This window comes from Pleurodeles waltl, chromosome 3_1 (genome assembly GCF_031143425.1).
Source record: "Pleurodeles waltl isolate 20211129_DDA chromosome 3_1, aPleWal1.hap1.20221129, whole genome shotgun sequence".
Taxonomy (NCBI): domain Eukaryota; kingdom Metazoa; phylum Chordata; class Amphibia; order Caudata; family Salamandridae; genus Pleurodeles; species Pleurodeles waltl.
Genome location: NC_090440.1, coordinates 3,369,341 through 3,385,219, shown reverse-complemented (window position 1 = coordinate 3,385,219; position 15,879 = coordinate 3,369,341). Strand labels below are relative to the sequence as shown.

At 49.8% G+C, this 15,879-nt stretch overlaps 1 protein-coding gene across 1 annotated transcript in view; it reads left to right on the top strand.

Annotated features, from left to right (window-relative positions):
- The window catches only part of FNBP4 (formin binding protein 4), a 316,742-nt gene that overhangs the window by 80,171 nt on the left and 220,692 nt on the right, over positions 1 to 15,879 (top strand). Inside the window, exons 6-8 of the mRNA XM_069221602.1 lie at positions 12,273 to 12,366; positions 13,357 to 13,677; positions 14,779 to 14,989. Of these exons, the coding sequence (XP_069077703.1) occupies positions 12,273 to 12,366; positions 13,357 to 13,677; positions 14,779 to 14,989 (626 nt within the window). The remainder of the gene's footprint in view (positions 1 to 12,272; positions 12,367 to 13,356; positions 13,678 to 14,778; positions 14,990 to 15,879) is intronic.

Below are 15,879 nucleotides of genomic sequence, written 5' to 3'. Positions count from 1 at the left end.
GGTTCTTTAAAGTTGCTCCTTTGGATAAAGTTGCAGTCTTTTTGGAGCAGGTCCGCTGTCCTCGGGAGTTTCTTGTCGTCGAAGCCGGGCAGTCCTCAGAGGATTCAGAGGTCGCTGGTCCCTTTGGAAGGCGTCGCTGGAGCAGAGTTCTTTGGAAGGCAGGAGACAGGCCGGTGAGTTTCTGGCGCCAAGGCAGTGGTTGTCTTCTGGTCTTCCTCTGCAGGGGTTTTCAGCTAGGCAGTCCTTCTTGTTGTTGCAGGAATCTAGTTTCTAGGTTCAGGGAGAGCCCTTAAATACTAAATTTAAGGGCGTGTTTAGGTCTGGGGGTTAGTAGCCAATGGCTACTAGCCCTGAGGGTGAGTACACCCTCTTTGTGCCTCATCCCAAGGGGAGGGGGTCACATCCCTAATCCTATTGGGGGAATCCTCCATCTGCAAGATGGAGGATTTCTAAAAGTTAGTCACTTCAGCTCAGGACACCTTAGGGGCTGTCCTGACTGGCCAGTGACTCCTCCTTATTGCTTTCTTTGTTCCCTCCAGCCTTGCCGCCAAAAGTGGGGGCCGTGGCCGGAGGGGGCGGGCAACTCCACTAAGCTGGAGTGCCCTGCTGGGCTGTGACAAAGGGGTGAGCCTTTGAGGCTCACTGCCAGGTGTTACAGCTCCTGCCTGGGGGAGGTGTTAGCATCTCCACCCAGTGCAGGCTTTGTTACTGGCCTCAGAGTGACAAAGGCACTCTCCCCATGGGGCCAGCAACATGTCTCTAGTGTGGCAGGCTGCTGGAACCAGTCAGCCTACACAGATAGTCGGTTAAGTTTCAGGGGGCACCTCTAAGGTGCCCTCTGTGGTGTATTTTACAATAAAATGTACACTGGCATCAGTGTGCATTTATTGTGCTGAGAAGTTTGATACCAAACTTCCCAGTTTTCAGTGTAGCCATTATGGTGCTGTGGAGTTCGTGTTTGACAGACTCCCAGACCATATACTCTTATGGCTACCCTGCACTTACAATGTCTAAGGTTTTGCTTAGACACTGTAGGGGCACAGTGCTCATGCACTGGCACCCTCACCTATGGTATAGTGCACCCTGCCTTAGGGCTGTAAGGCCTGCTAGAGGGGTGTCTTACCTATACTGCATAGGCTGTGAGAGGCTGGCATGGCACCCTGAGGGGAGTGCCATGTCGACTTACTCATTTTGTTTTCACTAGCACACACAAGCTGGTAAGCAGTGTGTCTGTGCTGAGTGAGGGGTCTCTAGGGTGGCATAATACATGCTGCAGCCCTTAGAGACCTTCCCTGGCATCAGGGCCCTTGGTACCAGAGGTACCAGTTACAAGGGACTTATCTGGATGCCATGGTGTGCCAATTGTGGAATCAAAAGTACAGGTTAGGGAAAGAACACCTGGTGCTGGGGCCTGGTTAGCAGGCCTCAGCACACTTTCAATTCAAAACATAGCATCAGCAAAGGCAAAATGTCAGGGGGTAACTGTAGGAAGTTGGCTCTGTATGTGCTATTTCAAAGTAAGGAATAGCATGCACAGAGTCCAAGGGTTCCCCTTAGAGGTAAAATAGTGGTAAAAAGAGATAATACTAATGCTCTATTTTGTGGTAGTGTGGTCGAGCAGTAGGCTTATCCAAGGAGTAGTGTTAAGCATTTGTTGTACATACACATAGACAATAAATGAGGTACACACACTCAGAGACAAATCCAGCCAATAGGTTTTTATATAGAAAAATATCTTTTCTTAGTTTATTTTAAGAACCACAGGTTCAAATTCTACATGTAATATCTCATTCGAAAGGTATTGCAGGTAAGTACTTTAGGAACTTCAAATCATCAAAATTGCATGTATACTTTTCAAGTTATTGACAAATAGCTGTTTTAAAAGTGGACACTTAGTGCAATTTTCACAGTTCCTAGGGGAGGTAAGTATTTGTTAGGTTAACCAGGTAAGTAAGACACTTACAGGGCTTAGTTCTTGGTCCAAGGTAGCCCACCGTTGGGGGTTCAGAGCAACCCCAAAGTCACCACACCAGCAGCTCAGGGCCGGTCAGGTGCAGAGTTCAAAGTGGTGCCCAAAACACATAGGCTAGAATGGAGAGAAGGGGGTGCCCCGGTTCCGGTCTGCTTGCAGGTAAGTACCCGCGTCTTCGGAGGGCAGACCAGGGGGGTTTTGTAGGGCACCGGGGGGGACACAAGCCCACACAGAAATTTCACCCTCAGCAGCGCGGGGGCGGCCGGGTGCAGTGTAGAAACAAGCGTCGGGTTTGTAATGGAAGTCAATGGGAGATCTAGGGATCTCTTTAGCGCTGCAGGCAGGCAAGGGGGGGGTTCCTCGGGGAAACCTCCACTTGGTCAAGGGAGAGGGACTCCTGGGGGTCACTCCTCCAGTGAAAGTCCGGTCCTTCAGGTCCTGGGGGCTGCGGGTGCAGGGTCTCTCCCAGGTGTCGGGACTTAGGATTCAAAGAGTCGCGGTCAGGGGAAGCCTCGGGATTCCCTCTGCAGGCGGCGCTGTGGGGGCTCAGGGGGGACAGGTTTTTGTACTCACAGTCTTAGAGTAGTCCTGGGGTCCCTCCTGAGGTGTTGGATCGCCACCAGCCGAGTCGGGGTCGCCGGGTGCAGTGTTGCAAGTCTCACGCTTCTTGCGGGGAGCTTGCAGGGTTCTTTAAAGCTGCTGGAAACAAAGTTGCAGCTTTTCTTGGAGCAGGTCCGCTGTCCTCGGGAGTTTCTTGTCTTTTCGAAGCAGGGGCAGTCCTCAGAGGATGTCGAGGTCGCTGGTCCCTTCGGAAGGCGTCGCTGGAGCAGGATCTTTGGAAGGCAGGAGACAGGCCGGTGAGTTTCTGGAGCCAAGGCAGTTGTCGTCTTCTGGTCTTCCTCTGCAGGGGTTTTCAGCTAGGCAGTCCTTCTTCTTGTAGTTGCAGGAATCTAATTTTCTAGGGTTCAGGGTAGCCCTTAAATACTAAATTTAAGGGCGTGTTTAGGTCTGGGGGGTTAGTAGCCAATGGCTACTAGCCCTGAGGGTGGGTGCACCCTCTTTGTGCCTCCTCCCAAGGGGAGGGGGTCACAATCCTAACCCTATTGGGGGAATCCTCCATCTGCAAGATGGAGGATTTCTAAAAGTTAGAGTCACCTCAGCTCAGGACACCTTAGGGGCTGTCCTGACTGGCCAGTGACTCCTCCTTGTTGCTTTCTTTGTTCCCTCCAGCCTTGCCGCCAAAAGTGGGGGCCGTGGCCGGAGGGGGCGGGCAACTCCACTAAGCTGGAGTGCCCTGCTGGGCTGTGACAAAGGGGTGAGCCTTTGAGGCTCACCGCCAGGTGTCACAGCTCCTACCTGGGGGAGGTGTTAGCATCTCCACCCAGTGCAGGCTTTGTTACTGGCCTCAGAGTGACAAAGGCACTCTCCCCATGGGGCCAGCAACATGTCTCTAGTGTGGCAGGCTGCTGGAACTAGTCAGCCTACACAGATAGTTGGTTAAGTTTCAGGGGGCACCTCTAAGGTGCCCTCTGTGGTGTATTTTACAATCAAATGTACACTGGCATCAGTGTGCATTTATTGTGCTGAGAAGTTTGATACCAAACTTCCCAGTTTTCAGTGTAGCCATTATGGTGCTGTGGAGTTCGTGTAAAACAGACTCCCAGACCATATACTCTTATGGCTACCCTGCACTTACAATGTCTAAGGTTTTGCTTAGACACTGTAGGGGCACAGTGCTCATGCACTGGTACCCTCACCTATGGTATAGTGCACCCTGCCTTAGGGCTGTAAGGCCTGCTAGAGGGGTGTCTTACCTATACTGCATAGGCAGTGAGAGGCTGGCATGGCACCCTGAGGGGAGTGCCATGTCGACTTACTCATTTTGTTCTCACCAGCACACACAGGCTTGTAAGCAGTGTGTCTGTGCTGAGTGAGGGGTCTCTAGGGTGGCATAATACATGCTACAGCCCTTAGAGACCTTCCCTGGCATCAGGGCCCTTGGTACCAGAGGTACCAGTTACAAGGGACTTATCTGGATGCCAGGGTGTGCCAATTGTGGAAACAATGGTACATTTTAGGTGAAAGAACACTGGTGCTGGGGCCTGGTTAGCAGGGTCCCAGCACACTTCTCAGTCAAGTCAGCATCAGTATCAGGCAAAAAGTGGGGGGTAACTGCAACAGGGAGCCATTTCTTTACAGTAACCATGCCAAGGAGGCATTTCCTTACACAACCCCCCCCCCCCTCCTCCCCCCCCCCCCAAACGAAAGAGGATGAGACTAACCTTTCCCAAGAGAGTCTTCATTTTCTAAGTGGAAGAACCTGGAAAGGCCATCTGCATTGGCATGGGCAGTCCCAGGTCTGTGTTCCACTATAAAGTCCATTCCCTGTAGGGAGATGGACCACCTCAACAGTTTTGGATTTTCACCTTTCATTTGCATCAGCCATCTGAGAGGTCTGTGGTCAGTCTGAACTAGGAAGTGAGTACCAAAGAGGTATGGTCTCAGCTTCTTCAGGGACCAAACCACAGCAAAGGCCTCCCTCTCAATGGCACTCCAACGCTGCTCCCTGGGGAGTAACCTCCTGCTAATGAAAGCAACAGGCTGGTCAAGGCCATCATCATTGGTCTGGGACAAAACTGCCCCTATCCCATGTTCAGAGGCATCTGTTTGCACAATGAACTGCTTGGAGTAATCTGGAGCTTTTAGAACTGGTGCTGTGCACATAGCTTGTTTCAGGGTGTCAAAGGCCTGTTGGCATTCTACAGTCCAGTTTACTTTCTTGGGCATTTTCTTGGAGGTGAGTTCTGTGAGGGCTGTCACAATGGATCCATATCCCTTCACAAACCTCCTGTAGTACCCAGTCAAGCCAAGGAATGCCCTGACTTGAGTCTGGGTTTTTGGAGCTGCCCAGTCCAGAATAGTCTGGATCTTAGGCTGGAGTGTCTGAACTTGGCCTCCACCTACAAGGTGTCCCAAGTAAACCACAGTTCCCTGCCCTATCTGGCATTTGGATGCCTTGATAGAGAGGCCTGCAGTTTGCGGGGCCTTCAGAACCTTCTTCAGGTGGACCAGGTGATCCTGCCAGGTGGAGCTGAAGACAGCAATATCATCAAGATAAGCTGCACTAAAGGATTCCAACCCAGCAAGGACTTGATTCACCAACCTTTGGAAGGTGGCAAGGGCATTCTTTAAACCAAAGGGCATAACAGTGAACTGATAATGCCCATCAGGTGTGGAGAATGCTGTCTTTTCTTTTGCTCCAGGGGCCATTTTGATTTGCCAGTACCCTGCTGTTAAGTCAAAGGTACTTAAGAATTTGGCAGCCCCTAATTTGTCTATTAGCTCATCAGCTCTAGGAATGGGATGAGCATCTGTCTTGGTGACAGAGTTGAGACCTCTGTAGTCCACACAAAACCTCATCTCTCTCTTTCCTTCTTTGGTGTGAGGTTTGGGGACTAAGACCACTGGGCTAGCCCAGGGGCTGTCAGAGTGCTCAGTGATTCCCAATTCCAGCATCTTGTGGACTTCCACCTTGATGCTTTCCTTAACTTGGTCAGACTGTCTAAATATTTTGTTTTTGACAAGCATGCTGTCTCCTGTGTCCACATCATGGGTACACAGGTGTGTCTGACCAGGGGTTAGGGAAAAGAGTTCAGCAAACTGCTGCAGGACCTTCCTGCAGTCAGACTGCTGTTGGCTAGAGAGGGTGTCTGAGTAGATCACTCCATCTACTGAGCCATCTTTAGGGTCTGATGAGGAGATCAGGGAGAGGTTCACTCTCAGCTTCCTGGTCCTCATCTGTTACCATCAACAGATTTACATCAGCCCTGTCATGTTAGAGCTTAAGGTGGTTCACATGGATCACCCTCTTGGGGCTCCTGCTTGTGCCCAGGTCCACCAGGTAGGTGACCTGACTCTTCCTCTCTAGTACTGGCTAAGGGCCACTCCATTTGTCCTGGAGTGCCCTGGGAGCCACAGGCTCCAGAACCCAGACTTTCTGCCCTGGTTGAAATTCAACCAGTGCAGCCTTTTGGTCATACCACAACTTCTGGAGTTGTTGGCTGGCCTCAAGGTTTTTACTTGCCTTTTCCATGTACTCTGCCATCCTTGAGCGAAGGCCAAGTACATAGTCCACTATGTCTTGTTTAGGCTCATGAAGAGGTCTCTCCCAGCCTTCTTTAACAAGAGCAAGTGGTCCCCTTACAGGGTGGCCAAACAGAAGTTCAAAGGGTGAGAATCCTACTCCCTTCTGAGGCACCTCTCTGTAAGCGAAAAGCAGACATGGCAGGAGGACATCCCATCTCCTTTTGAGTTTTTCTGGGAGCCCCATGATCATGCCCTTTAATGTCTTGTTGAATCTCTCAACAAGGCCATTAGTTTGTGGATGATATGGTGTAGTGAATTTATAAGTCACTCCACACTCATTCCACATGTGTTTTAGGTAAGCTGACATGAAGTTGGTACCTCTGTCAGAAACCACCTCCTTAGGGAAACCCACTCTGGTAAAGATACCAATGAGGGCCTTGGCTACTGCAGGGGCAGTAGTCTACCTAAGGGGAATAGCTTCAGGATACCTAGTAGCATGATCCACTACTACTAGGATGTACATATTTCCTGAGGCTGTGGGAGGTTCTAGTGGACCAACTATGTCCACACCCACTCTTTCAAAGGGGACCCCCACCACTGGAAGTGGAATGAGGGGGGCCTTTGGATGCCCACCTGTCTTACCACTGGCTTGACAGGTGGGGCAGGAGAGGCAAAACTCCTTAACCTTCTGGGGCATATTGGGCCAGTAGAAGTAGTTGACTAACCTCTCCCACGTCTTGGTTTGTCCCAAATGCCCAGCAAGGGGAATGTCATGGGCTAAGGTCAGAATAAACTCTCTGAAACCCTGAGGCACTACCACTCTCCTAGTGGCACCAGGTTTGGGATCTCTTGCCTCAGTGTACAGGAGTCCATCTTCCCAATAGACCCTATGTGTTCCATTTTTCTTGCCTTTGGACTCTTCAGCAGCTTGCTGCCTAAGGCCTTCAAGAGAGGATCAGGTTTCTTGTCCCTTACACAACTCTTCCCTTGAGGGTCCCCCTGGGCCCAAGAGCTCAACCTGATAAGGTTCCAGCTCCATAGGCTCAGTTCCCTCAGAGGGCAGAACTTCTTCCTCAGAAGAGAGGTTCTCTTGTTGGTGTTGTGTTGCAGCTGGTTTCCCAGCTGACTTTCCTTTTCTCTTGGTAGGCTGGGCCATTTTTCCAGTCTCCAGCTCTACTTTTTCACCCTGTGCCTTGCACTGTGCCCTGGTCTTGACACACACCAGTTCAGGGATACCCAGCATGGCTGCATGGGTTTTCAGTTCTACCTCAGCCCATGCTGAGGACTCCAGGTCATTTCCAAGCAAACAGTCTACTGGGATATTTGAGGAGACCACCACCTGTTTCAGGCCATTGACCCCTCCCCACTCTAAAGTTACCATAGCCATGGGATGTACTTTAGTCTGATTGTCAGCGTTGGTGACTGGATAAGTTTGTCCAGTCAGGTATTGGCCAGGGGAAACCAGTTTCTCTGTCACCATGGTGACACTGGCACCTGTATCCCTCAGGCCCTCTACACTTGCCCCATTAATTAAGAGCTGCTGCCTGTATTTTTGCATGTTAGGGGGCCAGGCAGCCAGTGTGGCTAAATCCACCCCACCCTCAGAGACTAATGTAGCTTCAGTGTGACACCTGATTTGCTCTGGGCACACTGTTGATCCCACTTGGAGACTGGCCATTCCAGTTTTAGCTGGATGGGAGTTAGAAGTGGTATCTTTCTTGGGACAGGCCTTGTCTCCAGTTTGGTGTCCAGACTGACTACAGTTTCGACACCAGGCCTTTTTGGGATCAAAGTTTTTACCCTTGTACCCAGGATTGTTTTGTGAAGAGGCTCTGGGCCCACCCTCCTGTGCAGGTTTTTGGGGGCCTGTAGAAGACTCTTTACTATTTTTATTTTTGGCTGTCTCACCACCTTTCCCCTGGGGAGGTTTTGTGACCCCTTTCTTTTGGTCACCCCCTGTGGAAGTTTTGGACACCCTAGTCTTGACCCAATGGTCCGCCTTCTTTCCCAATTCTTGGGGAGAAATTGGTCCTAGGTCCACCAGATGCTGATGCAGTTTATCATTGAAACAATTACTTAATAGGTGTTCTTTCACAAATAAATTGTACAGCCCATCATAATCATTTACACCATTTCCTTGAATCCAACCATCTAGTGTTTTTACTGAGTAGTCTACAAAGTCAACCCAGGTCTGGCTCGAGGATTTTTGAGCCCCCCTGAATCTAATCCTATACTCCTCAGTGGAGAATCCAAAGCCCTCAATCAGGGTACCCTTCATGAGGTCATAAGATTCTGCATCTTTTTTAGAGTGTGAGGAGTCTATCCCTACACTTTCCTGTGAACATTTCCCAAAGGAGAGCACCCCAGTGAGATTTGTTCACCTTTCTGGTTTCACAAGCCCTCTCAAAAGCTGTGAACCATTTGGTGATGTCATCACCATCTTCAAATTTAGTTACAATCCCTTTGGGGATTTTCAACATGTCAGGAGAATCTCTGACCCTATTTATGTTGCTGCCACCATTGATGGGTCCTAGGCCCATCTCTTGTCTTTCCCTTTCTATGGCTAGGATCTGTTTTTCCAAAGCCAATCTTTTGGCCATCCTGGCTAACTGGATGTCCTCTTCACCGGAGTTATCCTCAGTGATTTCAGAGGTGTTGGTCCCTCCTGTGAGGGAGCCAGCATCTCTGACTATTATTTTTGGAGTCAGGGCTTGAGAGGCCCTGTTCTCCCTAGATAGGACTGGTGGTGGGGAATCAACCTCCAAGTCACTTTCGTCATCATCTGTGTTGCCACTTACAGATGGGTTGGCTCTATCATACTCTGCCAACAGCTCCTGGAGCTGTGCTTTGGTAGGTCTGGAGCCCATTGTTGTTTTTCTTATGTTACAGAGTGACCTTAGCGCTCTCATCTGGAGATGGAGGTAAGGTGTGGTGTCGAGTTCCACCACATTCACATCTGTGCTAGACATTATGCTTCTAAAAGTTGGAATACTTTTTAAGAAACTAAAACTGGTTATAGAATCTAATTCAAACTTTTAACAAACTTTTAAACTCTAAAAGAAATGCTAACAGGGACTAACACAAGGCCCTAGCAGGACTTTAAAGAATTTAGAAAAATTTAAAATTGCAAAAATCTATTTCTAATGACAATTTTGGAATTTGTCATGTGATCAGGTATTGGCTGAGTAGTCCAGCAAATGCAAAGTCTTGTACCCCACCGCTGATCCACCAATGTAGGAAGTTGGCTCTGTATGTGCTATTCAAAGTAAGGAATAGCATGCACAGAGTCCAAGGGTTCCCCTTAGAGGTAAAATAGTGGTAAAAAGAGATAATACTAATGCTCTATTTTGTGGTAGTGTGGTCGAGCAGTAGGCTTATCCAAGGAGTAGTGTTAAGCATTTGTTGTACATACACATAGACAATAAATGAGGTACACACACTCAGAGACAAATCCAGCCAATAGGTTTTGTTATAGAAAAATATATTTTCTTAGTTTATTTTAAGAACCACAGGTTCAAATTTAACATGTAATATCTTGTTTGAAAGGTATTGCAGGTAAGTACATTAGGAACTTTGAATCATTTCAATTGCATGTATACTTTTCAAGTTATTCACAATTAGCTATTTTAAAAGTGGACACTTAGTGCAATTTTCACAGTTCCTGGGGGAGGTAAGTTTTTGTAAGAAGCGTGAGACTTGCAACACTGCACCCGGCGACCCCGACTCGACTGGTGGAGAACAACCAACTCAGGGAGGACCCTCCGGCGACTCTACGACTGTGAGTAACCAAAGTTGTCCCCCCCTGAGCCCCCACAGCGATGCCTGCAGAGGGAATCCCCAGGCTCCCCCTGACCGCGACTGTCCGAACTCCATTTCCCGACGGCTGGAAAAGACCCTGCACCCGCAGCCCCCAGCCCCTAAAGAAACGGAACTTCTGTGCAGGAGTGACCCCCAGGAGGCCCTCTCCCTTGCCCAGGTGGTGGCTACCCCGAGGAGCCCCCCCCCCTTGCCTGCCTGCATCGCTGAAGAGACCCCTTGGTCTCCCATTGAAACCTAAAGGAAACCCGACGCGTGTTTGCACACTGCACCCGGCGGCCCCCGCGCTGCTGAGGGTGTACTTTCTGTGCTACTTTGTGTCCCCCCCCCGGTGCCCTACAAAACCCCCCTGGTCTGCCCTCCGAAGACGCGGGTACTTACCTGCTGGCAGACTGGAACCGGGGCACCCCCTTCTCTCCATTATAGCCTATGTGTTTTGGGCACCTCTTTGACCTTTGCACCTGACCGGCCCTGAGCTGCTGGTGTGATAACTTTGGGGTTGCTCTGAACCCCCAACGGTGGGCTACCTTGGACCAAAAACTCAAACCTGTAAGTGACTTACTTACCTGTGAAAACTAACAATAACTTACCTCCCCCAGGAACTGTGAAAATTGCACTGTCCACTTTTAAAACAGCTTATTGTGTTTTATGTAAAAAGCATACATGCTAAAGTAATGATTCAAAGTTCCTAGAGTACTTACCTGCAATACCTTTCAAAAGAGCTATTACATGTAAAATTTGAACCTGTGGTTCTTAAAATAAACTAAGAAAAGATATTTTCCTATAACAAAACCTATTGGCTGGATTTGTCTCTGAGTGTGTGTACCTCATTTATTGCCTGTGTGTATGTACAACAAATGCTTAACACTACTCCTTGGATAAGCCTACTGCTCGACCACACTACCACAAAATAGAGCATTAGTATTATCTCTTTTTACCACTATTTTACCTCTAAGGGGAACCCTTGGACTCTGTGCATGCTATTCCTTACTTTGAAATAGCACATACAGAGCCAACTTCCTACAGCTTCCCTGCACTTACAATGTCTAAGGTTTTGCTTAGACACTGTAGGGGCATAGTGCTCATGCACCTATGCCCTCACCTGTGGTATAGTGCACCCTGCCTTGGGGCTGTAAGGCCTGCTAGAGGGGTGACTTACCTATGCCACAGGCAGTGTGAGGTTGGCATGGCACCCTGAGGGGAGTGCCATGTCGACTTAGTCATTTTCTCCCCACCAGCACACACAAGCTGGCAAGCAGTGTGTCTGTGCTGAGTGAGGGGTCCCTAGGGTGGCATAAGACATGCTGCAGCCCTTAGAGACCTTCCCTGGCATCAGGGCCCTTGGTACCAGGGGTACCAGTTACAAGGGACTTACCTAGGTGCCAGGGTTGTGCCAATTGTGGAAACAATGGTACATTTTAGGTGAAAGAACACTGGTGCTGGGGCCTGGTTAGCAGGGTCCCAGCACACTTCTCAGTCAAGTCAGCATCAGTATCAGGCAAAAAGTGGGGGGTAACTGCAACAGGGAGCCATTTCTTTACAACAGGTGTGAACTGTAACAACTGAGGCTTCATCCTGTGTAACCGTGCTGGGTCCTGCGCTGCCCCATTTGTTGCTGAGCTACCCTTTTTAGGGTAGAGTTATCTTCATTTTCTACTGACATTTGGCTGAACGTACTTGTTTACTGTTTCCAAAGGTCAAAACCTGAACTGGTTACGCTGCTCTGCATGCTGCATGGCTTGATAGTCGGGCACCTCGAAGCAGAGAGTTGATGCCATCTCACAGTCGATTGACCTTTTAGTTGTAATTTAAGTGATTATGAAGATGTCATGAATAGAAAATAAAATGGCCTCCAAGAAAATACTTAGTTGTAATTAATTTTGATACATTTCGATGTGTAAAGTCCTGTGTCTTGGCTAACATACCGCTCCAGTTTGCGCTTGGGTGATGAGTAACTCAGCTACTAGTGAGCCTGCGATGTTAGTCGTTGTAAAGCATGGAAGAGGAAGAAATGCGCCATCTGTGCACAAGATCTTTCCCGTTGGGAGATGGAGCAGAGCACAAGGTGGTTCTCTGGACACGTGAGTCAAACGCGTTCGGAGTGAAGGGCAACAAGTGACTCCGTTGAAAGTCCTTGTGAGAATGCGCCTTAAAACACCCTGTCTAATGAACACCAGTGCAAGAGCACTTAATGTGCATTTGATTTTTTTTTTTTATTTATATAGAAATGACCTACAGGGTACAAAGTAACTTCTCCTGTTCTAACAAGTTCTTTTCGGAAGCATGTAAACCCTCGTTCTCTGGTGGGTGAGTGCTATAGATATGTAACTTCTTAGTGTTGCGCTCGTTCTTGGAAAACTGTCTGGCATTGATTCCTCTACTCCTTCGTCCCTTCTAGTTCTGCATTAGGCGAAGCAGAGCAGAGTTACCAGATGCCCAACCTCCACCCACACGACTTGAGTGACCTTGGCAAGACTACGGAGACCAAGAAGGTGAGCATCGTCCAGTCTGTCACTTTGGATGACAAGGGCCCATGGAGTCTCCTCTGGTATCCAGCCCTGTCCTCCTTAATGCGGTTGGTGACTGCCTGGGAAGAGACTTTGAACCCCGTGGGAGGCGGCTCTCTAGTAGCAATGTTCCTGGGCTGCTCTGAACGGTTGCACATGCAGGCCAGTGAACCGCATGCTCACACTGGCCAGCAGGGTACATTTGCAGTGGTTTTTTTTTTCTCAGTTTTGTTGTGGTTTAAGAATGATGACAGGGATTTGAGGGGTGCAGGGAGGTGGAAGGAGCCAGTCCCCAGAGATGGGTACCTTTTTAAGTGGACTTCTCCATCCGTTCTGGTATTTTCGCCTTCTGGTTCCATGGGAAAGGTTCTTCTGCTGGTGCCAGTTACATGGTCCCATAATATATTGCACAGTATTTGATTATTCAGAGCTGTGGCCGAGTGTCCCACTTAGGGGATTAGATTGATATGCTAGCGAGGCTGGCTTTGTGGTTTGCTTGGTTGTTACGGTCTCCTGTAGTCTCCCACCATGATGCTTCGGAAATAAGATTTGAATGTTCTGCTTACTTAGTCCAATTTGGTTTAATTGGTTACTGCACATAGGGAACCAGTCATTCCCCTGCCCCACCACCCACCCCAGTGCACAATGCTTGAGGCAGACAAATCGAGGAAGGCCCCCACCAGAACACAACTGATCCTGTGCAGTCTTTGTCATGGCTTAGGACCAGATGACAGACTATCATTGTTCCACCCCTTCACCTTTGTCTGTGGTCTGTTTCACTCCGCTGCATCAGCCGGACTCTCCTTTTGTCTCACTCTGAATGGGTGTCCATGGTTGTCACTGGTGCACACGAGATGGTGGCTCGGGAGAGCTTGCCGTCCGTCCTGGACCCTGACATTCCATCCCCCAGTGTCCCTTCCTACCAAGCGTGTAAGGCAGACCTAAACCTGAACCATGCATTGCTTTCCTTTCCAGGACCTGAACGAAGCAGTCCAGGCCATTTCTAGCCTTGAAGAGGAGAAGGTCGGGGTGGCAGCGTCGTTGCTAGCACCCCTTCTTCCTGAGAGCGTGAAGGAGGAGGAGCAGCGATGGCGGATGAGACTGCTGGCTAAAGAGGATGTGCCCCTGGGGGCAGAAGAGGACGACGAGGATGTCCCTGAGAGGGCCCCACTGGTGTCCAGTGAATATCTAGAGGACCCCTCCAAGGAGGATGTGTGCAGCACTGTGCAGTCCGGAGAAAGTGACGAGGAGGAGCAGGACACCCTGGAGCTGGAGATGGTGCTGGAAAGAAAGAAGGTACGGATTATATTTAATGTCGAACCCCCTCCGTCCACCCCCAATCCCACCCCCCCTCCTAGGGATCCTGGACCAGTGTCTACTGCCCGGACTCTGGGAGCTCTGCCCCTTGTGTAGGGATCCTCGTCCAGTGTCTACTGCCCTGACTCTGGGAGCTCTGCCCCTTCTGTAGGGATCCTGGACCAGTGTCTACTGCCCAGACTCTAGGAGCTCTACCCTTGTCTAGGAATGCTGAGCCACTGTCTACTGCCCCTGAGATCTACTCCTTGTCTAGGGATCCCTAACCAGTGTCTGCTGCCCTGACACTGGGAGCTCTACCCTTGCCTAGAGATCCTGAACCAGTATTTACTGCCCTGACTTCGGGTGCTCTCTACACCAATGCCCAGTGCTGTTCACTAAGGATATTCCCACTGCCTCATGCGCCTGACTGGCTAGATTCTTCATTCTTGTCTATTGCCCCTTATTAGAATCTGTATCTATCCAGAATCTTCTGGCTGGGTGGACCTACCCCAGTCTGGGTCACCTTCGAGCCTTCTGCTTTTGACTAGATGCAGGGAGACATCTCCCTCTTTTCTTTTGGCCATGGAGTGCCTCTTAGCTGAGGAAATATACTCCCATGTCTCTTACTACTGGCTGGTGGGGCCTAGGCATGTTTGAATTAGTCTTGACGGAATCTACCACCATGTCTGCTGACTCCTAACCTCAAAGATTCATGGGCAGCTGAAACGTCACCCGGCTGTGGGGTAATACCTGTCTGTCACCAGTCTTCAGATTAGAATCTGATGGACCCTGTTTTACTGCTTCCTGTTTGATAGTTTGCTCTTGTCTTCTCCATGTGACTGGTTGTTCACTTCCCATTGTCTGCTTGGGGGACCCCAGATCTCCCCCCCCCCCCCCCCCCCCCCCCCCCCCCCCCCCCCCCCCCCCACATTCCTGACGCCACTGGAAGTAGTAAAGATTTTTCAAACCCCTCTTTCCTCTCCAGGAACTGAGCTAGTTCTGGCTGTACAGCCTTGTGGTGGTGACCATGTAAGAGCCGAGCCAAATAGGGCCAGTTTCCTAGGTCATAGGAAGACACTGCTAATGAAGTGCTCTTTGCAGGCGGAGCTGCGAGCCCTGGAAGAGGGAGATGGCAGTGCAGGGGGCTCAAGTCCCTGCTCCGATGGAAGCCAGTCAGCCTCGCGGGATGGCGCGGCTGGACTGACACCAGTTAAGTCTAAGTGGAAGATCTTTGTCCCGGCAGCGAGCCCAGAATCAAACAGCCGAAGTTCCAGCAAGACTGGCAGGGAAACTCCTGAACACTTGGAAAATGGTAATGTGCTGGTTCTATTCCAGTCTTGGAAGAGACAATGTCATTTTTCCTGGAGGGTGGTTGCAGTATTGGAGAGAGAGTCTGGGATGTTTCAGTTATCTTTCAAACCCTGCCTTCAACTCCCAAAACATTTGGGCCATTGTTTGGGAGGGTTCCTTTTTCTTTAATTCACTTTCATGCATATTTTCAAAATGTAATGCTCCAAGGTTGGCCTTTGCCTTCTTGGAACTTTAAATTGTAAGTTAAATAAAGGAGAAAAACGAGAATTGTCAAAGCCAATAGTTCTCACCTTTCGACCGATTGCCTTTCCCAGTGTTTTTGGGGGTGCTTATTGAAGTACACGAGCACGACCTGGAGAGAGTAGCATGTGTTCCGAGACAGAGCAACACCGATTGCTGGGAGTCGTACATGAGAGCAAGTAGTAGTGGGGTGGGGCTGCAAAATGAAGCAACTGTGGGCAATATCAGCAGTTTGGTTTGTTTTCTGACGGGGTAGCACATGAGGGAAGGAGCAGAACGGGAGGGGAAGTGCACAAAAGCTACACTTTGCTGGGGGGTTTGGGATTGGGGAATCACGAGTGAGAAAACAACCAGCAGTTGGGGGTGGTCCCAGCTGGAGTAACTCCTCACCCCCCCTCTTTATTTTCCATCCAGACTTCCATCTAGACTGCTAAAAGTGGGACTTTGGGGGCAGGCGTCTCCACCTACCTGGAGTCCCCTGGGGCACTGTGACAGGAGTTCTGAGCCTTTGAGGCTCAGAGCCATGTTTTGCAGTTCCCGCAGGACAGGCTTGGTTTCTGACTCCAGAGCGCACAAAGGTACACACCCCCTGGGGCCAGAAACTTGTCTGTTAGTGGCAGGCTGGGACAGACTGATCAGCCTTACACTAAA